Consider the following 24,749-nt stretch of genomic DNA (forward strand, 5'->3'; position numbering starts at 1 on the left):
TTTTTGTGTGTTGTGAAATGACCCAAGGAGAAACGCATAAAACAAATTATCATAAAGCAAACAACTGTGTGACCACCATCCAGGTCTTGATTAAATTTTGAAAATAATAAGAGGGCTACTGGTCTCACCAAATGTTAAACACACAGTAAAACTGCAGTGACTGAGAAAGCATGGGATCGTTGAAGCAGCAGCTGCCCAAGATACCGTGCACACCTTTTGCAGTTCCAGATTCTCCTGTCAGGTATTCTGATAAATACTGGACTTACAGCAATTCGTAGCTATTTTAATTAGTTGTACCATGATATGTCTATTAAATCTGAGCATGTCATCATCCTTTAGAGGAAATGTATATATTTCTTCAGAGTTTTAGTATAGAATGCATTGTGTAGAATAATTTGCCTACGGTGGGCTAAAAAGATCTCCAGAAATGACTGTGCATTCAGTTCATATGCAGGGAATACAGATAATCAAAAGATTCACGCCATGTTTATATTCATACAGAGCAACCCCAGTGAAGCATTCAGAGTGAGTACTGGCCATCTGATGCTCTCTGCCTCTTGGTCACAGTATTTTCTCGGAATAAAATATCCCTCTGTTCTATTTTATTAGCTCTGTCTCATGTACTTTGCTACAAGGTTCTTTGGATTTTTATTGTTGTAGTTGCAATGCGTGTTACTAAAATCAAACCAGAAGACGCTAGTTAGTTCTTGGAGCTGGAGTGCGATCCCTGGGACACAGAGCTCACCCTTGGGAGATGAGCGCCCTGGGGCCCTGCCCTTGGCCGGCACTATGAGGCCACCGGCAACGCCTCTGGGCTGTGAATGCCCACACTTCTCTGGTGGGCTCAGCTCCCACGTGGAGACGCCACGCCCTGCTCTGCTGCTCACCTTGTCTGCCTTTTGGGTCAGGGCAGGCTCCGTGCTGGCGGCTCTGCCTGGCCCTCCCGCTTACTCATGCAGAGCTCGAGCTCTAGACATTATCCTCCTCAGTCAGACGCTGTCCAGGGAGAGGATGTCCTACCTCTCAGCGCTGCTGATGGCGAATACAGAGAGTCCAGGTCCTTTCTTCTTGCCCTAAAGGTTTATTTGACTGCTTCTCCTTGGAACTTTGTCATATTCCTCCCCCAAGGACCTGGGATGTATTCTCTTTGTATTTTCATGTGTTCTGTCACTTTGACGAGTCATGGCTTCATTAAGAATTTTCTTAAAAGGAACAGTATTACCTTTTTTTTCAAAGGAGGATTCATGATTCCTGAGCCTGTCCATGTTTGCTACCTGCTTCTTTGGGTATTGCCACTAAAATTAAGCTAAAAGGAAGTTTAAGTGAAGACATATTTTGTTACCTGAATTGGATTTATAAGAGAAATAATTTGTAAATGGAAACTTGAAGTAAGCTTCTTAAAGTGCATTGTGGGTTTTCCTGTGCACGTTATGATTTCTGTTCTTTTGCAAATGTGGGTAGACTGTTAGCATTGGGTCCCCAAGACCCAGTGGATCTGCTGGGAGGTTCAGTGATCTGCTGGGAGGACTCACAGGTCTCAAGGTATAGTTTTATTAATGGCTAAGATTTATTACTGCCAGAGGGTACAGAGCAAAGTCAGTGGAGGGGAAAAGCCTCAAGGAGTGAAGTCTAGGGGAAGGAGGTGCAGGCTTCCAAGGGTCCCCTCCCGGGATGTGCGGTCACACAGGAGTCGTGAGGACACCTGCGAAATGCTGCCTACCTGAGAAGTGTGTTGGAGACTCAGTACCCAGGGTTCTTTCTGGGGCTGGTTACGTGGGCACCTGCTGCCTGGCTGGCCCAAATTCCAGACTCCCAGGTGGAGAGATGTTCAGCAGGAACCACATTGTTGGTACAAACTGTTCAGGCAGGTGACCCACTCTTGTCAGTGAGGGATGGTGAGGTGGGAACACTCCTGAAATCCATCCCCAGACACCAGCCAAGGGCCAGTCTCGCGGGCAGGCCTTTCTAAGAATAGACGGTCTCAGGATGAGAATGGGTACAGCCCAGTGGAAGAGCAGACAGGAAGTAGTCCAGTTGTGTCTTTGAAGTATTAATAGAGCTTGAAAAAGAGCATGACCAGCAGTGCAAAATATGAAAGAATGCATATTTTTTAATCTTTGTATCAGGCTAATTATTACCAATTTTCAGAAGCTGAAGGAAAAAGGTTTTGCATAGTACAGCAGATTGTAGTCTTTTTATCAGTATTGAGAGGGAGAGTGATGGTAAGGAAGCAAAGGGAAAGAATTTTTAAGTAACAAGGTAAGGTATGCTGCTTCTGTCATTTATTTGAGTTGTTATAAAAATGCATTTAAAAACTAATGTCTTTTTCTGGGCTTCCCTGGTGGCGCAGTGGTTGAGAGTCCGCCTGCCGATGCAGGGGACGCGGGTTCGTGCCCCGGTCCGGGAGGATCCCACATGCCGCGGAGCGGCTGGGCCCGTGAGCCATGGCTGCCGGGCCTGCGCGTCCAGAGCCTGTGCTCCGCAACGGGGAGAGGCCACAGCAGGGAGAGGCCCGCGTACCGCAAAAAAAACCCCCAAAAAACAAACAAAAAAACTAAAGTCTTTTTCTTATTATGGAATTTGAAAATTCTGAATATATGGACGCTTCTAAAGAAGCAAATAAAAGTCACCCAAGGACAACTCTTGTTTATATTTTGGTCCATTTTCAAATCTGTGGTTATATTTGTGGACCACATTGTGTGAACAGTGCTTGCTTTTCCCCCACGTCACTAAGTAGTACTCTTTGGAAAAATTAGATTTTGAAAAGTTGTGTGACAACCCATTATTTGGTTTTATCAGGATTTATTGACCCATTCTCCTTCTGTTGGGCACTTAGGTCTCCATTTTCATGATAATAGCACTATTATCAGGAACATTAGTTTGAAAAATATTTAATGACTTGAGAGGTGCAAATGACATCTGATTGTTTTAAATTTGCAAATGCTGAATGTTAGGTTGGCTATTTTTAAAAGCCTGTTGAGTGTAGCAGAGGTTTATGGCTACTGTAGCAGCTATCCGGTAGGCTATTTCAGGGGCGTCTTCGTAGGATCCAGATTCCGGAGTACCTGTCACAAGTGTGTGATGGTGCAGTAGCATGAGAACCTTCCACGTAAGGTTCCCCGAGGACTAGAGTGAGGAAGTAAGAGGAAGGGAGTGCTTCCAGGAGGTGGGCGTGTGCTAGTGTTGTCTTGTTTTTACATTTCTCTCCTGATTGAATTTCCATCTATCTGTTTGCGTTTGATTGGTTCCATTGTTTTAAATGTTTACAAGATTTATATGAATTATATTTGCTGCAAGTGTTTTCTCCACTTTGTCTTTTGCCTTTTAATTTGGTATATGTTGCTTTGGATCCTTCCAAAGTTTTTAATTGTACGTAATCAGTCCTCTCTTGTTGTTTCTTGTGAAATTTTTTCACGTAGAAAGTACTCACTTGCTGAGATCAGGCGAATATTCACCTTTGTTTCCTTTACATTGTTTCTCTTCATTTTTTAAACCCACACTTCCTTTTGATTAACATAAAGGTTACACGCAGCCTGCAGGTTCCTGTGCCATCCACTTCGGGCTCTTTCTCTCTGCTGAGGATTGGCACCCCTTCTCCCTGTATCTCCACCAGGCAGGAAGGCAGTTCAAGCTTTATTTACTTGTGAACTGTGTTATGAAAATGTGTCCCTCCCCCGATGTAACATTTCTTACTAGTGAACTTTCATCCAGCATTTCTCAGTTATTTCCATCCATTTATTCTTTTAGATATAATTAATAATCACCTGGCCAGATGTTAAATGTCTTATTTGGATTTTGATCAGATTTGTATTGAATGTGGACATTAATTTGGAAGGACTTGATGTATTTTAATTTAGGGTTTTGGACTATCTCTCCATTTCTTTTAAGTTTTCTTCTCTGCCCTTAGGAGAAATGTTTTCTTAGGTAGGTCCTTCACCTTTCTCAACTCATTTTTGTGCTGCCATTGTGAAGGAATATGTTTAGATTATGTTTCCATTATCTGTTGTTAGATTTGTTCTGTCTCCTATAGAGATTCTGCAATATGCTTTTCATTAAAGTACTGATTAAATGATAAATATTCAGTGCCTTACTCTGTAAGACACAATAGAAAATATTGAGGGGTTTGAAAGAAGTTATGGACCTGAGAAACTTATTTTTATCCTATGAAGAAAGTAGGGTTGTTCAGCTTTTGAGCAGCAGACACTGGTTAGCCCAGATAACCTCTCTTTAAGAAATTCTACTTTTAAAGTTTTTAGTGTTTGTTTAAGATACTTTTCATATATAGCATGTTATCCTATTTTTATTTTTGTGATTCCAAAAATAGATATTTTTTTGTTCCCTCTCTTCCTTGATACTAATTACTTTCTATGTTTCTAGGTCAGATTATCCTCTCTAAGCATTTATGATAACAGGAAGGCATTAGAAATACTACAGTACTTTCTAGGTGGTGATTATCTAGAAAAATTAGAACAGATAATTCTTTAGAGCATCTTCATCCGTGGTTGTTAGTACATTTTTTCCCCGCTTTGTACTTTTGGTGACTCATTATGAAAAATCAGCATTACAGATAGTGTTCACAGAGCAGGTGGAAAACGCTGATCTCTATACGGTTTATGTCAGTGCTCACAGGGAGTCAGTGGTCCTTGCCCTGAAGCAGAAGAGGCCATGTGATTTGTGGGATCCAGTGCAAAATGAAACCGCGGGCTCCTCGTTAGAAAATTATTAAGTTCAAAATGCTGACAGCAGCACATTAAACCAGGAGGGGTCCCTTGTTATCCACACAGGTTGTGGCCTCTGAAGCCAGCCCCGCCGGTAACACAGGACCTGTGAGGAGGAGCCTCAAACCTTTTATGTGATGAGCCCTTTTCCTCTTCTTTTGCATTTCCGGACTCTTGACTCTGAGAGTCTAACTTCATGAATGCCTGGCAGTTCCTTGCAGGAAATCACAAATGCATGTCTGATTTCCACTGTCAGATTTCATGTCAGGGGCTGTCAGATTTCAACTCATCCCTTGTTGCTACTCAGAAATCTTTTGATCAACTCTTGTTAGTCCCGCCTTGTATTTCACAGAAAGGCTGTTTAAATACAGTCACAGTCATCTTCCTTGTTCTCAAGGCTCACTACCTGCCGAGCTAAGAAAAATTACTGTGCTTCCTGGTCTTCCTCCTTCATCTGCCAGCACGTCTTCACGGTGTCACAGTCTGTTTGTAGAGGCTTGTTTTTTTCCTCTTTCAGAGACAAAGATGTCTCACCCTCTTTCCAAAAGATTTTCCAGTTTCCATTCCTAAATATATCTGCTCCTGCCTGTTCTGGGAACTTATTTAGCCCTTGGTCTCTTATCTCTTCATTATTTCAAACCGGTTTTCCATCAACTCCTCTTCCACTTATAAATCTATTCATGTTTTCTGATTCAAACATTATTTTAAAAGAAAAAAACACTTCTGTATAGATGGGAAAATTATTTTCTGTTTGAAAGCTACCTAGAACCTAGTTTTCTACCTAGAAAACTTAATCTAAAGCTGGCTTAGCAAGAAGGGTTCATGTTGAAAAACCGAGGGCTACGTCTTCTTCCCAGTACAGTTTGCTGGGTGGGCTTGTTGCGTGTCAGTGGGACTGGATGTGTCCACAGCCCTCTGTCCCTCCTCCTCGCTCCCATTCCGATGACTCTTGCTTCGCTGGGTTCTGAGTTGGACTTCCTCCTCCCAGGGCAGCTCTAACTAGCTCTAGATCCCACACCCAAGGCCGAGGTCTTGCTCCCAAGCTCCACCCACAGCCTGCCCACGAGTCTCAGAGCATCTCCCCGGCTCTGGTCGGGTCATGAACCACCCCTGCCTCAGTTAGTGGTCAGATGGATGGGGCTCCATTACCGAGCCTGGTTTCTCGCATCTGAAGCGTGGGCACCAACCTGGCTGTGTTCCCCAGAGGGTACTGGACTGTTCTTAGCAAGAGAAGCAGAACAGGCGCTGGAGGGCCCCAAACAAACATCCACATACTTTCCCCTTAAACGTCTTTGGAAGGACTAGTCTAGGAAAAAATAATTATACTCAGATGGACTGGACTGATAGAAAATTGGACCAAAGGCAGGAAAATTGAACCAAGTCTTGTGAAAATACCAGTCTGAACCTTTAAATACAGCAATAGTAAAAGCTATTTTCAAACACTATTGAATTAATCAACAGTGAAGTTTTAAAGAGTCTAAATACACAATTTATTCTATTTAAAATGTCAGGAACGACACCACCAGAAAATGTAGCCTGTGGGAGTCCTACTTAACATGAAAGAAGTAGAGACCCCCCCCCCCACTGCCCCCGCTTCTCAGAAGATTATTGGAGATTTTATTGATGTCACATCCTCCAAGACAGACATTGTTTGGGTCCAAGCCAGAACCAAGGACGGAAATTGTCCTAAAGATGTGGAAGTTCTATTTTTCCAATCTCCCGCCAGTACAGCTCCAGTTCATTTCCCTTTTGCAACCTACATGAGAAACGGAAGTGGAAGAGGGCGCTCTGATCCTCTTCATGTTCACGGACCTGATCTATGATTGTATTTAACTATTTACATTTTACAGATATCAGGGGTTTGGAAAATAACAGAGGTATCTGAAAATAATTAGCTGAGAGAAATAGAAAAGACATGTATATGCCAGGGCAGATTTACATTAGACAACTAACGGGGGGGTACTAAAGATTTTCTCTCCCTAACAATTAGTGCCAGTGCTATTTGATCATTAGAGTCTAATGATTATACCATCTTGTTACTGATTATTACTTTGTAGCATCAGGTCTCTGCTGTAAATTGTTAATGCTCTGTGGCAACTATTTTTACGTTTACAGGGTCTTCCTACCTCTCTATCCAAGACTTAGAGACACCTGAGAGTTGCCTCCTGATGGCCGTTCCATTTATCTGTGTCCCTGAGTTGATCTCCAGATGGTGATCGAGGGTTCTGTCTCGTTCAGCTTATCTGTTTAGTTAACCTGTGCTCTGTTGTCCTTGCCTCAGGCAGTTCTAATCGAACTGAACCCCCTTCCCTCTTCTTTCTCTTTGCTTCAGGAAAGTTCAATCAACAATCTCTCCTTCCCACTTTCTTTACTTCCCACTTTATCTGTGTTCTATTTATGATGCACAAAACGAACTCTCATCAAAGCTGAGAAATGAGAAATGTTATTAGTAGTGCCATTAGTATGCCACAGAAGGCATGACCTTTATTCCCAAAGATGGTAGATTATTTCAGGAAACAGATCTAACAGTCCCCTATATTTAAATGTTAAAGTGTACAGGGGTTCAGGAAAGGAAGAGATTAACGTAGGTAGAAAGGTGCTGTCAGCCACAGGGGTGACTGATAAACTCCCTAAAGCAGTGGGGGGCGGGGAAGGTCTGAGGGTGCAGGTGGGTCATGCACAGAGTTATAGGTTGGACAGGAAAGAGGGGCCAGTGCAGAAAAAGCCGAGGGGCCTTCGGAGGAAGGTTGATGCAGCTAACAACTAACCTTTATTGAGTGCTGCATTTTCTGTAACTTTCTGATATACTTTCCAACTTAGAAAAAATTACAAGAATAGTCCAGGAACTCCCACACACATTTTTCTTATTTTTTCCACATTAGATTAGTTTCACTAGTTCTAGGACTTCATATAAATGGGATCATGTTGTATGTACTCTTGTGTCCAGATTCTTTCATTCAGCATAATGTCTCTGGGATGCAGCTATACTGATGCAAGGTTGATAGTCATTCCTGCTATTGATGAGCTGTATTCCATTGAATGGGTATACCAGAATTTGCTCACCAGCTTTCCTGTTGATAGAGAGGGAATTTGGGTTGTTTTTTGTTTTGGGCTGTTATGAATAAAGCTGCTATAGATTTCTTGTGCAAGTCTTTTTTGTGAGCATATGTTTTCATTTCTCTTGGCTAAATACCTAGGACTGGGAAATAGAATTAGGGCAGGTTTAATTATAGATTAAAAGTTGCCAGTCTTTTTTTTTTTATGTATAAGCAATTTTTATGTATTAGAAATTGCCAAACTTTTTTTTAGAGTTGCTGTACCATTTTACACTCCATCACTTGTGTATGAGTGTTCTGGTTGCTGCGTATCCTAGGCAACCATTGATGTTATTAGTCTTTTAAATTTTAGCTCATCTGGTGTATGGTAGTAGTAGTTTCTCCCTAATGGCGTGTAGTGCTGAGTACTTTTTCACGTGCCTATTCATTTGCATATCTTTCTTTGAAGTGTCTTTAATCCTTTTGTGGTTTTTTTTTTTTTTTAATCAGTATTTGTTTCTTTATTTCTCAATCGTAGAAGCTCTTTATATATTCTGGATAACAGTCCTTTGTCAGATATATGTTTTGAAAATATTTTTTCCCAGTCTATGGCTTGCTTATTCATTTTCTTAGTGATATCTTTTAGTGATCAGAAGTTTCTCACTTTGATGAAATCTAATTTATTATTTTCTTGTTTTATGGTATTATTTTCTTTTTTCTGTCTTAAAAACTTTTCCTACTCCAGGTTATGGAGATATTCTTTCTTCCGGCTGGATTATGGTTTTAGCTTTTACATTTAGGTCTGTGATCCATCCCTAATTAATTTTTGTGTGAAGTATGAGGTAAGGGTTGAGGTTCATTTTATTTTCCCATATGAATAGCAAGTTGTTTTTGCACCATATGTGAAAGGCTTTCTTTTCTCATTGAAATATTTTGATGTCTTTGTCAAAAATCAGTTGCTTGTAAAAATGTTGGTCTATTTCTGGACCTATCTGTTCTATATTGTTGATCTATTTGTGTATCTTTATAGTAATACCAACTGTCTTGATTGCTTTAGCTCTGTAGTAAGTCCTGAAGTCAATTATTTTTCTTTTTTTCAAGATTGTGTGGCTATTTTAGGTCTTTAGCATTTCCATGTGAATTAGCCTGTCATATCTTACTATTTATTTGTAAATTATTAATTAAATGCTTGCTGGGATTATGATTTGGATTGTATTAAGTCTGTATATCAATTTGGGTAAATGGATATCTTAACAGTGTTGAGTCTTGCATTCCATGAACATGGTACATCTTTCTGCTTGGCAGTGGGCTTGGCTCTTCAGATGGAGTATTATGGTTGAGATGATACGTTAAAGTGCTTAGCAACCTTAGTCTGGCATTTATAACAATTCACCCTGTAATGTTAATGTTTATTACTTGTTCCATTAATCACAAAGCTTTATAAAGTACTGTCTATTTGTGTCTCATTTTGCTTGGCTTGGAGCTTGACCATGGTCATACCTCTAGCAAATGCCTGGGCGGGTTTGGAACGAGCTCCTTACAACTCTGAAGTCCGCGCTGTGCGTGCATGTCACGGGAAGCCAAGCGTGGTGAGCCTTGCATCGTATTTCTCTGTGTTTGGGGGATGGCCTTACGTATTGGTAGGTTAAAGTTAGAGTCTCCAACAACAGAATTTATTCTGAATGGTTTAAGCAGCACAGGAATGTATAAGGTCACGGTAGTTCACAGTCTCTCTGGAAGAGCTGGACTCTGCGTTTGTATACGTGTGACACACTGTGGCTTCTCTTGTGAAAACATCGCCCTGTCACACCTATAGCAGTCGACCCCAGAGTGCTGCCCGTGCCCACTGTGCGAGGACTTGGGCCTCTGCCCCTGCGTCTGTCAGAGGCGTTTTCCCTTCTCTACCTGCTCCCACGGCTCACCCTGACCCAGGCAAGCAGGGGCGCGTCTCAGGGAAGGAGCCAGGCCACTCACGACCTGGTCACAGGAGGGCTGGGAATGGGAGCTAGTGAGCATGGGCAAATCAGCAACAGTTTTGGGAGCCATAAATGGTTCCCCAGCATCTGTCTGTGCACTCTTAGATTTTTCTCTTTTGGCGGTAAAGTGAAAACAAAACTCCATGAGAATCTAGATCTACGTTATACATTCTCAGCTAGTATTGAAACCCATAGGTGATCCTGTGTCCCGACGTTCATATCTGTTTTAATTTGTTGTAACATGGACTCCAGACGCAGAACAAGTCTGGGTCACGTTTCTGCCGCTGACCGCCACGTGGCCTCGGGCAAGGCAGTGCTCACCTCTCGGCGCGTGGCTTTCTCACCTGTGAGCTCAGAGAATTTCAGTATCTAATTAATAGTACTATTCTAAGGTATTCTTTTAAGCTGCTGTACACAAAGTATGTAACATATGCTTGGTGTACAGTAAATACTCAAAAACATGACCTATTTTATTTGCATTCACCTTCACATATGCATTCTGTGTGCACATTGCTTACATGTACAGAGAGCTTCGCCTTGTTCTGTCTTAGAGAAGCAAGCAGTTACACAGGGTCAGCGGGAAGAGCTCTGACCTTTTAAGATACCAGTGTTCTAGCCGTTCTACAGGGAGGATGTCTGGTGATAACAGAGTAGCAATCATCCTCGCTTCCTGCAGAGATTTCATGTTGATCAACTCAGACAGCTGCCGTTGAGTGTTGTTGGCTGTCTTACCTCGGGGTCCACTTTCTGCCATGTCTTGAGGACAAGCCAGCAGTCCTGCACGTGGCTGTGTGGTGACAAAGGGCAGAGCAGAGCCACATCTGCTGTTCAGGATGTCATTGCTTCGCCTCCTCTGAGGCCTTGCTTGAGAAGCTGCACGGTTCTTGCTGAGCACTCAGTAGTAGAGGAGAGAACCTGGGCAGCCTCTGTCCTTGGACCAGACTGGCTAACAGGCCCTCCAAGGCCGGAGCTGCGCTGCCTAATGGGACTCCTGCTCAGAGCTCGTGTCCTGGTCCTGATCTTTTGGCTGCACTTCCGTGAGGATACTGTCTAGTTTCTAGAATGGGGCTCTGGCTCCCAGGGCAGCTTGGTTTTGGTTTTATTTTGTCCCGTAAAATAAGCAGCCATGGGGTCAGAGAGCATGTGCCTTTCTCTGCTCTCCTTTCTGCTCTGCCTGTGACTCACATCTCACCCTTGATCAGGTGTCGCCTCTGAAGAAAGCTTGCATGCGAGTGAAGTCCTGTGACATCGTCACGGGTGATGCTCCCCTTTGCAGGATGCGTTAAAGTGGGTGCGTGAGGCTCAGCCATCCTGTAGGCCCCTGGGCATGCGTGCACCTGGGCTGTGACAGCCCTGGCTGGCGAGGCTGCTCCTGGGCAGCTCTGCGTTGGTCCAGGGAGGGCAGGGCTCTGGTCTCACCTCTTGGTCAGCACGTGGCGGGATTTCTGCTTGTTCATACGGTCCTGCGAAGTCATGCGCTGAGCTCCTTCCCTGACTGCTTTCCACGTTCACTGGCTCTCACCCCTCCTTTCTCTGGACGTCTCTCCCCTCCCTCATATTTAATGCCCTTTTTCTATGCAGTTTCCGGCCTCTGTTTTCTTAAGTTCCACAGCTCTGGTTTCCCTTTTTCCTGGCGGTCTGTTTAATCAAATCAGTGGAACCCTAGCCTGGTAGCAGTCTCCCCACCGGTGACAGGGTGCTGTCCTGTTCACCCCAGCCATCTCCCCGTCTCACCATTGAGACAAGCTCATTTCTCTGCCTCAGGAATGCAGGTGGATATAGTAGTGCCCTCGCCTCAGCCAGACGCTCGAGTCAGCTGTGTCAGCGTCTCCTTCCACCCCTGAACCCAGCACTTAGCTCCACGAGGCTTCCTTTATAGAGCAGCAGATCTGAGGGATCTTGACTTGTTGTCCTGCATTGGTTGGCATATAGTAATTAAAAAAAATTTTGATCTTTGCAGGATACATTGAAAATGAATATATGAAGCTCAGTGTGATAAGTTTTAAAAATAGCACAGAACACCTACCTCTTATTGGAAAAGTTGGCCTTTCTTGGAAAACTAACATTTTTGATGGCTGTATAAAGGTAATTTGTTTTTTTTTTCCTTAAAGTACCTAGTTTCTATATAATAAATGTGTCTGTTGATGTATATGTATGATGCTGCTTTGAAAGTCCTAGATTTATTTTTTCTGGTGTCTGAAGACTTGTGCACGTCCTCTTAGTGGCAATCAGTTGATTGATTTATCCAACGCGTATTGAGGGCCTTTCGTTTTCCACGGAGCATGGTGGCGTTGGCGGGTAGGTGGCGCGCAGCGCGTTGCTGGGCAGTGTCGATTGCACCCCTCTGTTCCCTCGACGTCCTTCTGGCTGTTCGTTTTGTGGCGAAAGAGTGGAGCCGTAGGTTGGACCAGGCAAGTAGCATTTACTCAAAAACATCTTAATTACTTCTTAGTTACATCTTAGGACACCAAGTTAAAGTTTATTGCAGTTATAAGTTCCAGCATACAGATGTGTCCTTGAACAGTTAAATCAGTTTTTACCTCTATCACAAAGCAGCCCCATGGAGGGGAGGGGGAGAGGGTGGTGGCCGGGGACTGGCGGGGTGGGGGTCGTCACGCAGTCTCCTTCTCCTGCGATCCGTGTACCTGTGGGTGCCCCGCTCGTCGCTCCTCTCCATCTGTGTGCTGTGGGATGAACAGGATTTCCACAGGATGCATCTGCTGTGGCTGCAGAGCGCCCCGGTTAAGCTGGCTTAATTCTGCCTGCGAGCATGGATGCCTTGTGACAACGACTAGGGGTGATGGCTGAGGCCAAGAGCAGCGTTGTTGCGGAGCATGAAAAGCAAGCACTTCCGTATCATGAAGGATTCTCTCTTGATCCACTTGCTATTTGATATAATGAGATGTTTTATTCTATTTATTTGTGAGCAGACGTTTAAACCTTGGTAAAGCTTTATCACATACAAAGGAATATTGTTTCATGTCTTCAAGAGCCCAGACCTGACTTTTAAAAACGGATTTAGGTGAGTCTTACAAAAACACGTACTAAACTGTTGAAGTCACAGTGGACCTTGAGGACCAAGAAAGGCAGTATATCAACATGGCAGACTTAAAGGGTCAGCAAAATATAAAAATAATATAATTTGTTTTGTGTTCCTTGGTAATCGAGAAGCAGATATTCAGTTCCCACTGTGGGGGTGGGGAGGGAAGTGTTGTGGTTGTGCAGGACACAAAGCTTTATCCCAGCTCTGACCACTGGAAAGGCAGGCTCTGTGTTTGTTGGTGCCGGTTGCTGCAGGCGGGCGCAGCAGTTCAGTGATGGCCGGAGCTGACCTGGCCGCCCTCCCCACCTCCTCCCCGCCACGCGCCGTGCCGAGGACTGTCACATGCTTGTCACGTGCTGTTCCCTCTTCCTGTAACTTTGTTCTCTTTCCTCTTCTCCCTCCTCTTTCACTTAATCCTTCCTGATGAGGCTCCGTCTACATTTATTAAGTCAGGTCTAATTGGCCATTTTATCCTCACACTTATGAACATCTGTGTTTATTTTGTAGAGTTGCTCTATAATGGACTTAACTCTTTTGGAAGAATATGGGAAACCCTTCTGGTGTTTCAGTTCCCCGGTGTGCATGAGACCCTCTCCCGGGCCCTCTGATGGCCCTGCTTTCTTGGGGGAGACGTACCGTGTGGACTACGCAGACGCGGAGGGAAGGGTGCGCTTGGAGCTGGTGTGGATCGAGGAGACGGGAGAGTACTTTATCGTCAGCCTGGCGCTCTACCTGCGGGTGGCAAAGATAAACCACTGGTTTGGGACCAAATACTGAGCATTAGCAGTAGGTGGAAATTATTGTTTCTGTTTGTTTATTTCGGACTGACTGGTTTTGTTCTTCGTGTTTGTTGGAAGTTAAAATAAAGCAGTAGTCTGTTCGATGTCCTCTTATTTCACACTAGAAATCATGATTTCTGAGTCATTTTAAAGTTAAGGTTGGAAGATTAAGTTAAATTTTAAAAATGTGAAAATAGCACATCACAGTAGAAATTCATGTAAAAGAAAAAAGATACTTGCTTCTCTTCTGCACTTACACTTTAAAAAAACAAGAAAATGGATCAGACTGAAAACAGATCAGTTTTCTCTTGAGGGTGTGTGTGTGCGTGTGTGTGTTATATATGTAGGATTTTTTCTTTATTGGTTAGAACCCCAAATAAAGAAATATATTTAAATGTGAACTTCATGGTGTTCATTAAAATTAGAAAGTGCTATATTCATGGCATTTAGCAGCCACGTTAGTGTTCAATAAAGCAAAGTCAAGTAGACCGATGGCCTGCTTCATAAGGCAAGACGCATCTGTAATCATCAGACGAGCTTGTTATCCCGTAGAAGAGCAAAGCGTGACGCACGTCTAGTTCCGACACCCAGCCCTGCATCAGTGGGACAGGGAGGGAAGGACGCGCCCTCTGCGGAAATGCCTTAGGAGGATCGGCGGGCACCTGGGGTTCAAATGGAGGTAACGTTCACCTCATCACGTTTTCCAGGGATTTGGTTCCACATTTGTTCGAGGTGGTATTGATTATCTTTTTCTGTCATATTTTTATCTCCCACTTGAAGTTGTTCTCAGGAGTGATCGTTGAAGTGCCGTGGTGCTCCCACAGGGGCACACACGAAAACTCCTCCCCCTCTATCTCGCTCCTTCTCTTATTGAAATATCTGATCAGTTTTCTCTGAGAGGTGTTTGTGTGTAGAATAAAGAGCTTGAAGACAGCAGTAAAAGAAAAGATTCTCGACCAATGAAACGTGAGAGTAAAAAGGATCCCTGCTCTGAAGCCATCCTCACCCTCCCACCCTCCTAGGTCTTGGGCTGCAGATGTTGGGGAGGGAGAAATTTGAGGCCCGTGTCAGACACTGAGAGCACGGGGCGGCGCTACTTCGTGGTCTCGCCAACCAGGGGATGTGGAGCACCTGCCCCACCTGAGTGGCATTTGGGGGGTGGAGAGGCAGTGGTTTGAGCCGTGAGCTCAAGATGAAGGTAGAAGAGGACAAGGTACCCCGAGAGGCAAGTGGCGGAAGCCATGCGTCACCAACAGGACTGAACTGGAAACCACCACGGAATAGTGTGGGGTGACTCCTTGGACTCACTGGGTTAGATGGTGGAGGGACTAGATGTCCTAGAAAATAGTAGAAGAAGTGAGGCAGCCCTGGAGAAAGAGTGCTGCTCTGTTTAACCCCAGTTGAACGGTATTTGGATGGAATGGGAGCCAGGTAATTCACGTTGGCGGTACCGTGGGGAAGCTCGTAGGCGGAGGCTCACAGTTACCACCCTCGTCCGAATCCCAGTCGGCTGGCTGGTCCAGGTAGTGCGGTGCTGGGCTCGTAATCCATCCTCAGTAGCTGTTGAAGGGGGGGTATACCAGCAGCTGTGGGAGCATGCGGGAGTCGGGGGCTGATGGTGGTGGGAGTCCCTCCCATCTGAGCTCACTTCTGTATCCTTTTTTTTTTTTTTTTTTGCGGTACGCGGGCCTCTCACTGCCGTGACCTCTCCCGTTGCGGAGCACAGGCTCCGGACGCGCAGGCGCAGCGGCCACGGCTCACGGGCCCAGCTGCTCCACGACATGTGGGATCCTCCCGGACCGGGGCTCGAACCTGTATCCCCTGCATCAGCAGGCAGACTCTCAACCACTGCGCCACCAGGGAAGCCCTTTCTGTAACCTTTATTAATCAACTATAATCCTTTCTGGGTTGATCCTGTGAAGTCTCTTATTTTTTCCGTCTTCTGTCCCTTAGTCCTTTGTTGTGCTTTCTTGTATTAGTGTCTCAGTTTTATTTTTCAACCCTTTTAGCTAATTTTCTTTTTTATTTAGATGACCGGGCTTTTACTTTATACGAATTTTTTTCTAGCTCCATATAAAACATTCTGTACCTGCTTCATAAATGCAGTCTTTTCTCTAAGGCAGGGGTTGGCAGACTTTTTCTGTAAAGGGACCGATGGTAGTTTCGGCTTTTGTGGAACATACGGTGTCTGTTGCACCTACTCCGCTGTGCCGTCGAGCATGAAATCAGTTGCGGACAGTACACAAGTGAAGGGCCCGTGTTCCACAAAACCTTGACTCATCAGAACAAGTGCAGGCTGAATTTGGCCTTCAGGCGGCAGCTCGCAACCCTGCACACCAGTCTCTGCGGTTCTCAATTTTAGTTTTCAAAAAAGTTTTCATCTTCACTATTTGGCAAAACTACAGCAAGAATCGTCAGCGCTAAGTTAGCGGGTGAAGTGTGATGAGAAACGGCATATCCTGACGTAGTCTCAGGGTATCTTGCCACCAGGTACGTACTGTTAACGAAGGAGAGGACGGTGAGTCCACAGTGGAGGGGCCCGGAAAAGCTACATCCCACCCCAGTTTCCTGTCGACCCGTGCTTCCTCCTCTCCGGTTCCCGTCTGCTGTGCCCTGAGGAAACGCTCTTCGCTCTGCCGGGGCCCCAGCGCCTCGCGCCTCGGGGCGTGCGTGCAGCCTCTGCAGCCCGCCTGGGCTATATGGGTCCCGCACCCCGCATGCTGCAGGAATGGACGTGGGGGAAAGTGGGATTTCTCAAGGATTAACATACTGACACTGTGTTAGTTCTGCATGTCGTGAATGTCGACAGATTCTGCTCAGTATAAATAACTTAGCCCTGTTGGGGGCTGGCCATCTGAGTATTACATGTTTTGAAATTACGGTATCAGGCATGAAATAAAAACATTTGCTAATCATAGTCCTTTGTCAGGAAGCCTTTTTGTCTGTAAAGTGAGAGGACTTATGCTGGGAGATCTTAAATAGAGAGGATCGAGGAGCAGGGCTCGTTGAGTTGAATCAATTCAAGAAGAGTAATGGGTGCAAACTCTTCCTTCTGCAGTTGGCAAAGGAAACAAGTGTGAGTTACACACAGAAACGTACGTACCGCTAGTGTGCAGAGAGACATACTTGTATTTGAAGTACACTCCACATGGAAAATCTTGTCTGATTTACAGTCAGACCAAAGATCTGAGTGGCCTTTGCAAAGATCATTTTTATACGCGACTTGATAGTTCATTATTTTTATTAACATTTCCTTATCAGTCTAATGGTTATAACTGCTGCAGAAAGAGAATGTTCACACAGGAAGGTCACTGTGCAAAAATGTCTTTCCAGTGTTTGTAGTGTAAAGAAATGTGCCTTTAAATAACTGCATGCGGAAGTGTTGGTCTTACACACCGGGTGTATTTTGTACGTGGAATAATATGGCATCCAGCTTCAGCACAGGGCGTCTTTTGTGGTCTCCTGCAGTTTCCAGGAATAACCCCTGGATCTTCTATGAGCTCCCGCTAGGCGAGCCCTGGGCTGCAGACGCCACTGGGGCTGAAAGCCGTGCTCACTGAGCACAGCACGGTAGGACTCCGCGTGAGGTGGGGTGGAGCGGGTGGGTGGTAGGATGCCCGGAGGCACGAGGGGCTGCCGTGGAGTAACGTAAGTCACGATCAGGCGCGGCTCCGTGACGCACCTCCCACTGCTGGGAGGTTGGGCTGCTCCGGGGCCACGGTGGGCTAAGAGGCCAGCTGTAGACAGTGATGGGCCCTTCAGCAGAGCAAGGGAAGCCGGCTACTGAGGCGGGGCCTGCGACTCACTCACGTATCATTTCAGGTGCACGTAAAATGCCGCTTTGTCCCTGAAAATGACACACAGGATGAGTGCATCCTCTGAGAAATGTGTAGAAATCGGGGTTTGCTTTTGGAAGGTGGGGTTTGAGAGTCCTCCTGAACTGGCTCAGCCTCAGCCCGGCCTGCTGACCTTAGTGAACCCTCTCACTTCACTTTCCAGCCTCTCAGGGGATACAGTGAACCCCAGGAACTGCACCAAAGGCAAATTGTGTGTTTGCTGATTGACATACAGTCATGTGACTGAGTCACAGTGAAATGGGTGTAAGATGTACATTTTTATGTGTCTGCTTCAGAAGAGTGTCCACGGACTTGAGATGAAACACCTGTGATCTCTCACCGACTTAATGCTGCCTGCGGAGAAAGCGAGCAGTTCACCGTGATTAATAATAACAACTTCCGTTTACAAAAACTGGGAGCTTGTCGTGTGCCAGGCACTGTGCAACAAGCTTTACCGGCACCTTTTGAAGAAAACCCTGGGGGGTGGACGGTACGATAGTGACATCGTCCAGTGAGGAGGGAGGCTCAGAGGTTAAACACCCAGAGGTGCACAAAGCCAGGGCCTGCCTGTGTCTGAAGCCGGTGCCCTCACTGGTGCCGCATCCGCGGACTGTGTTCTGCCGCGTGCCCCGCTGCTCCGGGAGGTGTAAGCACCATCGGGGACGTTGAACACTCGAGAAAATGCCGTCAAGTAGACAGCATCACGTAAATAAATATGTGCAGCGGAGCCAGTCCCGCCTCACAGGGATACAGCTGTTTAAAGGGGTTAGGCCTTCAGCCAGTGAAACTGGCATCTACCCGTGTGAAGACGAAGAGTCACCCAGTCACTCTGAAGAAGCCAAGGAGCAGGGCCTGCTCTACCACGAGGCAGGCTCGGCATAAAGCGGGAAGTGTGAGGGTGCCCCTTGGTGCAAGGAGAGGAGGGACACACGGAGCAGAAGACAGAGCCTTCCCAGACTCTGTCAGAAGCAGACGCACGCCAACATGTGTTTGATGGTAAAGGGGGCACGAGGGCAGAGGAGGAGAGGGGACTTCAGTGGCTGAGGCTGGGACAAGTAGGTGGCGGTCTGGAGGAAAGAAAAGGAACCCGCCCGCGCCGCGCCCAGAACACGTTCCTGCCAGACTGTAGGCCCCAGTGTGGAGAGCAGACTAAGAACATCTCTGGGAGACGGTGTGGGCATCCTGCAGCTCAAGAGCAAGAAGCAGACAGACAACTCCAGATTACTTGCTTTAAAAAATGGGTGGAAGCCTTAATAGACATTTCTCCAAAGAAGAGATACAGATGGCCTGTTAACAGGTATGTGAAAAGCTGCTCAACCTGACTCCTCAGGGAAATGCAGATCAGAACAACAAAGAGATGTCATCTCACACCTGTTAGGGTGGCTGCCATCAAACAAAAACCCAAAAGACCACTAGTGTTGGTGAGGATGCGGAGAAACGGGAACCCTGCGCACAGCTGGTGGGAATGTGATCCGGTGCAGCTGCTGCGGAAGACAGTACGGAGGGCCCTCAGAAAACTAAAAATAGAACCGCCATGTGAGCCAGCAATCTCACCTTCGGGTGTGTAGCCTAAGGAATTGAAATCAGGACCCCGAAGAGGTTTCTGCACCCCGACGTGCATTGCAGCACGGTTCACAACAGCCAAGATACGGAAGCAACCAAAATATCCACCAACAGATGAATGGTGAGGAGTACGTGGTGTATACGCACAATGAAATGTTATTCGGTCTAAAGAAGGAAGGAGATCCTGCCATGTAGGGGTGAACCTCGAGGACATTATGCTAAGTGAAAGAAGCCAGTCACAGAAGGACAAGTACTGGGTGATTGCACTTACATGAGGCACCTAAGATAGTGCAGCTCACAGAAGCAGAGAGGAGAATGGGGGCTGCCAGGGGCGGGGCGAGGGGGGAGTGGGGAGTTGCTGTCCAGTGGGTGTAAAGTTCCAGTTATCAGTACACCAGATGAATACGTTCCAGAGCTCGGCTGTACAGCATGGTGCCCATAGCTAACAAACAGTACTGTATCATGTACTTAAACATTTATTAAGAAGGCAGATCTTAGATTAAGCATTCTTACCACTATTAGAAAAAGACAGTCTGGGCAGTATTTCCACGTGCTGGCATCCCTCGTGGGCACTCGACTCGGGCACCATTTTTAACTCTTTTAGGAACTTGACCCTCATTGTCTCAGAAACATACTCCCTCTTTGTTTGTTTTTCTAAACAATCCTTACTCGTGTTTGTGTTCTTTGTTTTTAATTAATTAATTTTTTGGTTGCTGCGCGTCATGCGGGATCCTAGTTCCCCAACCAGGGATGGAGCCCGCACCCTCTGCAGTGCAAGCGCGGAGTCTTAACCACTGGACCGCCAGGGAAGTCTCAACACACTCCCTCTTCTGATAACGCATGCTGAGTATTCTTCCCTGTGCTGTGCCGACACCGGCCGCTGAGTGCCCCACAGAGGCTCTCAGAGGAAGTCTGATCCCACCTGTTCCTGCCTCCGTTGTTTTTACAGGGAAGCTGAGGCAGCTCTCAAAGCATCAGCTGAGGAAGCCTGAGGAGTAATCCGAGTTACTAAGGGGATTCCAGTCAGTCAGGGGTGATTACCCCTATGAGAAAAAAAAGAAGTCTATGTATGTAATGTATGCGTAAATAAAGCAGAGTGTCTGGACTCGACCATTTTAGCTGCAGTGATGTTTTGATTACATACATTATTAGGGAAATTTAGACTTGGTGGAAATCGTAAACCCAAAATAAGACTGGTAGTAGCCAAATAGTCACCTGATAACATTAGACTTGGAAGAAATAATGAGCATGTAAGAAAATGCTTAGTGTCGAAAAACTTAAATTTGTTAAATTTGATAGGCACCCCCCAAAATCAGTGCATTAAATCTGTGCTGTGAAATATACATGGAAAGGGGTTGGTCCTGATGAAAATGAAAATATGCACACAGTTTGCTTGTGTGCTCTAGAAAGCTGATCAAAGGATTATGTTGCTTTAATGGCATTTAATCTTGTTAAATTCTAAGGAAAACGTTTTTATTGATAAACAGTCTAAACATCCTCAGGGTCAAAATGGTGGGGTTAAAACATTCTGCATTGATTTAAAATGTCGAGTACTTCTTCACTGAAGTGCGCTTTAAGCTATGCAAAAGTTATATATTTTTATTTAGCAGGGACCAGAAGGAAAAATGGACAAATAAATGCAATTTGATTTGTTGAAGTCATGGGATTCTGAGTACATTTTATTTGTAATTCTATTAATGTTGCTATAATGTAATAAAATACTTAAAAATCTGAAATTTAGTCCATGGTAATATGAACGCTACTGTTAAATTCTGATGTAACTAGACTATGGGGCCGGCGATAAAAATTATTTGATCTTTTATTTACATATAACCTACACCCCAGTGGTCCTCTGTTGCCCCTGGTTCTTGTGCTTTTCCAGTGCATGTTGATTTCTTGCCTTCGATTAGGGCACAGGAAATCACAGTTGTCATGGAATAAGATACTAAGTGGTATTTCATAGAGGTTTATAAACCCCATACGCCCATTTTTCCAGAACAAGATATGTTCTTTCTGTAATAAGATTCTGTTGGCCGCTGTTCCAGAACTAAATTGCTAATTTGCCCCGATTTTTCGTTCTGTGTCAGTGGAGTGAATGGCCATGCAGGAGGGATTTGTTTTTGTGGCAGCACTCTGAAGCGGCCAAGCTGATGCTTCTATTCACGATGTGCGCTCCGCGCCCCTGAAACAGGCCAGCGTGAGCTGGAGGCTCTTCTCTTCTCTCTTGCACGAGGAGATAATTATGGGACATTTATAACTATCTTTTAAAGAGATCCTCAAAGCTTTCTGTAGGAGGAGGTCCCCAGGTGGCAAAACTTTGTTGCATGGCCGGGGGCAAAAACGGAACTCCTTCCACACCGGAGTTAGGAAAAAGTTAAAAGTTTCATTCTGGAGGCAGAGAGCAGGTGATGTAATTGCACGGATTTATGTCACCGTTGCATTTATTCCGCGAGGGTGTTGTTACGTTAGGAATTATAACCATGCGTCTTAATCACTGTGATTTATGTTAAAAACCTTATCGCAGCGGGGAGCATCACGCCTTGTGTGTGGCGTGGCCCCCCACCAATCCGTGGGTGGCTGGACCGCGGAGGGAACTGTCCCTCTTGATGTTCTGTGCGGGCTTGAAACCTGACCCCGTGCCAGCAGTTGGCATACGGCTCCTTGGACAGACTACTGAGGGTTGCCTTCAAGCCTATGAAATTCGAGAAAGGGCAGATGAACGTGAGTGGGATTTTTTTGTGGTACGCGGGCCTCTCACCGCTGCGGCGTCTCCCGTTGCGGAGCACAGGCTCCTCCGGACGCGCAGGCTCAGCGGCCACGGCTCACGGGCCCAGCCGCTCCGCGGCACGTGGGATCTTCCCGGACTGGGGCACGAACCCGCGTCCCCTGCATCGGCAGGCGGTCTCCCAACCACTGCGCCACCGGGGAAGCCCAACGTAGTGTTTTGACTCCCCGCGGGCTCTGGGGTTCAGCCGCGTGGGTTCTCCTTGAACCCCAGAGCCCGCAGGACCTTTCTGTTGCAGGGTCCTGCTCATACCTCACGGCACTCATCTGAAGCCACAGAGGGGAAAGCTTTTTCCCCTTCAGCGACGACCAGTGACCCTAAGAAGGAAACCCAGCAAACATGTATTGTGCCCCTACTCAGCGCGAGGCGCTGCCCTGGGGGCTGCAGATGCAAAGCTGAAGAGGCACCGCACTGACTGGTAAAGCCGGTCGCAGAGCCGCCCGGCCTAGGGTCGGGCTCGGTGGGGCGGGAGCTGGGAAAGACGCCACGGACCTTGAAATATGGGTTGATTTTTGTTTTGTAAGATTGAGGTTGTCGGGTCGGGAGAAGAGCATAAAAAAGGGCCTGAAGGGAGGAGAGAAAATGGAAAAAAAAGTAAGAAAAAGATGTGAAAGAAATCCCCAGTGGTTTCCTGTTCAATATTCAGCAGACCTGAGTTTCACATTGAGGAGGGAGCTCGTTTATCCAAATGCTCAGCGTCAATGAAAGGTTCTGAGGGAAAGTGGAGGCCAGGAAGAGGGCGAGGCAGAGGCAGTCAGAGGGGAGAAACGGAGACGGGGGCGGGGGGGGGGGTGCGGGGGGATGGGGGCTCAGAGAGCAGGGAGGGCGGGGGCAAGTGGGCAGGGAGGGACAGGCTGCACCCGAGTCCAGGGGTGCCTCTCCTTTCCCTCAGTGGAGTCAAATATACTGTCCTTGTTACAGTGTCTCTCACAGGCCTTTTGGGGTGTAATCTTATCACTTGGATGTCTGTCAGTGATCTCAGCAGTTCCCGATTTCAGTCCGTGCCGGTGCCTGGGTAGCATATGCATCGCCAGCTGGTACCCACTAGGCAGGAGGTGTTCCCAGGTGCCGTCAGTACTGCTGTGTGGTGTTAGGGGTGATGCGTGTGGCTGAGTCCTGGACAACAGGCTGTGTTGGTGTCGCCCGGCAGCTCAGGTGGGCACAGTTCATCGAAATAACATCGAAGGAGTTTGTACGTTATACAGTTCGTTGTTATTAATTTTTTCTAAATTAACATGTTACAGGACCCAGTTTAGTTGATTTCACACGTGACAACCCATAATGTTTTCCCTTTGTAAATGACCCTAGGTTTGTGTACTTCCTGCCGTCCTGTATAAATAGAGTGAAACGTGTTTTTGTGCAAAAATCTAACAACGAGCACTTGTCTTCTCAGTGGGGCTGGAAGGGATATTTATGGTGCATGGTTTAGGAGGCCTCGTGCGTCACGGCCTGGCCTCGAGGGCACCGGCCCACTCAGGACGGTCTGAGCTCACACCTGGCTCTGACACGCGTTGGCTCTGTGACCTCGGGCAGGTTTCTTAACCTCCCTTAGTTGTCGAAGTCTGTCCCTACCCTTGAAAGGAGCAGTGGATTCCAGAGGTGATCACTGTGGCCCCCGGGGCCTCTCGGTGCAGTGCAAGGGCTGGCGTGAGCCGGGAGGTTCATTCGTACCCTGTCTATCTAGGAGGGGCGACAGCAGACCAGCGCCCCCCTCCGTGGAAGCGGCTGTTGCCTTAGATTTAACTTCATAGCTGCCATGCTTTGATCCAAGTCAGGGAAGACTGGAGGCAGTGGCGGAACTGAGCCCGGGAAGGTGATGAAGGACAACAGAAAACGTGCGTGTGTTGCGGCCGTGGATGGGGTGTGTAGGGAATGGGGGCGTGGGGAGATGGGGTCGGGGACGGCGTGGGTGGAGGATGGGGTGGGCTGCAAGGTGTCTGAGTTCCCCAGGAGCTGAGGTTCTCCTCTGAGTAGCACAACCCCTACTCTAGGTTGGTTTTGTTAGGCTTACGGGCTTAAATCTCTAAATATTTTTTCAAAGGAGGGGTGTCTGGAAGGAGAAGATCTGTCCCTCACCCTTGCAGCTCTCCCCCGCTCACCTCCTCGCGTCTGCCCGCTGGCAGCTCTTAGGTGTGTCCTGATGCTTCACCTGCAGATATTGATAACGTGCATGTTGTGATCCAGTAGGTCCGGTTGGGCCCGGAGCTCACACAGCTCTCACCAGCTCCCAGGGGATCACTCTTGGAGTGGTGAGGCCCTCATTAGAGGGAGTGGCTCTGTTCACGAAAGGGTAGCTTACTGTGCCCTGAGCTTAGGATCCTGGGTCTTGTCCCCTCTGTGCTTCGGGCCTCAGGCACAGACTGGACGTGGCCTTGGGGCCGGACTCCACCTCCCGTCCTCCCCCTTTCACTGTTTCTGCGCAGACGTGGAGCTTGCTGGGTGGGTACAGGGAACCTTCTGGAACGGTTTGTGCCCTGAACTTGGCGACGGGGACTGTGGGGTGGAGGAGGCACGTCACCCGCCTACCCCCGCTGCCTTGGCTCTAAGCCACACCCTCCAAGTTGGCACTGGCGCTTCCTTTTTACCCTGTGCCCTGTGCAGTACTTTCTGACAGTTTAGCTTCCCAATGAAATTCGGGAGTCAAAGTGCTTGTCCTGTTTTCCAGATTTCTCCAGGAATGTTGGGGAAGGAGATTATGCCTCCTTGCATAACTCTTCAACTATTTCTCTTGATGGGGGCGGGAATTAATGTAATTGAATGATTAAAGCAGTAGATAGGCTAATGAAGAATACAATGTCTTCATAAATATTCATCAAACTCAGATTCCTTAATAATTATGCTAATGATTTTCAGTAACCGTCAGGTTAGGGATTCTGTCTTACATACTGAATATCCCCAGTGCCTGATTTTGTGTCTTTTTTTGTTTTTGTTTTTGTTTTTTCGGTATGCGGGCCTCTCACTGCCGTGGCCTCTCCCGTTGCGGAGCACAGGCTCCGGACGCGCAGGCTCAGCGG

General features: G+C 46.6%; 1 protein-coding gene across 1 annotated transcript in view; it reads left to right on the forward strand.

Moving 5' to 3' along the window:
- The window catches only part of FBXO15 (F-box protein 15), a 43,418-nt gene extending 29,470 nt beyond the window's left edge, over positions 1 to 13,948 (forward strand). The window contains exons 9-10 of the mRNA XM_067015861.1: positions 11,690 to 11,814; positions 13,280 to 13,948. Of these exons, the coding sequence (XP_066871962.1) occupies positions 11,690 to 11,814; positions 13,280 to 13,549 (395 nt within the window). The 3' untranslated portion in view covers positions 13,550 to 13,948. The remainder of the gene's footprint in view (positions 1 to 11,689; positions 11,815 to 13,279) is intronic.
- The last annotated feature ends 10,801 nt before the right edge of the window (positions 13,949 to 24,749 follow it).

Source organism: Kogia breviceps, chromosome 15 (genome assembly GCF_026419965.1).
Source record: "Kogia breviceps isolate mKogBre1 chromosome 15, mKogBre1 haplotype 1, whole genome shotgun sequence".
NCBI lineage: Eukaryota > Metazoa > Chordata > Mammalia > Artiodactyla > Physeteridae > Kogia > Kogia breviceps.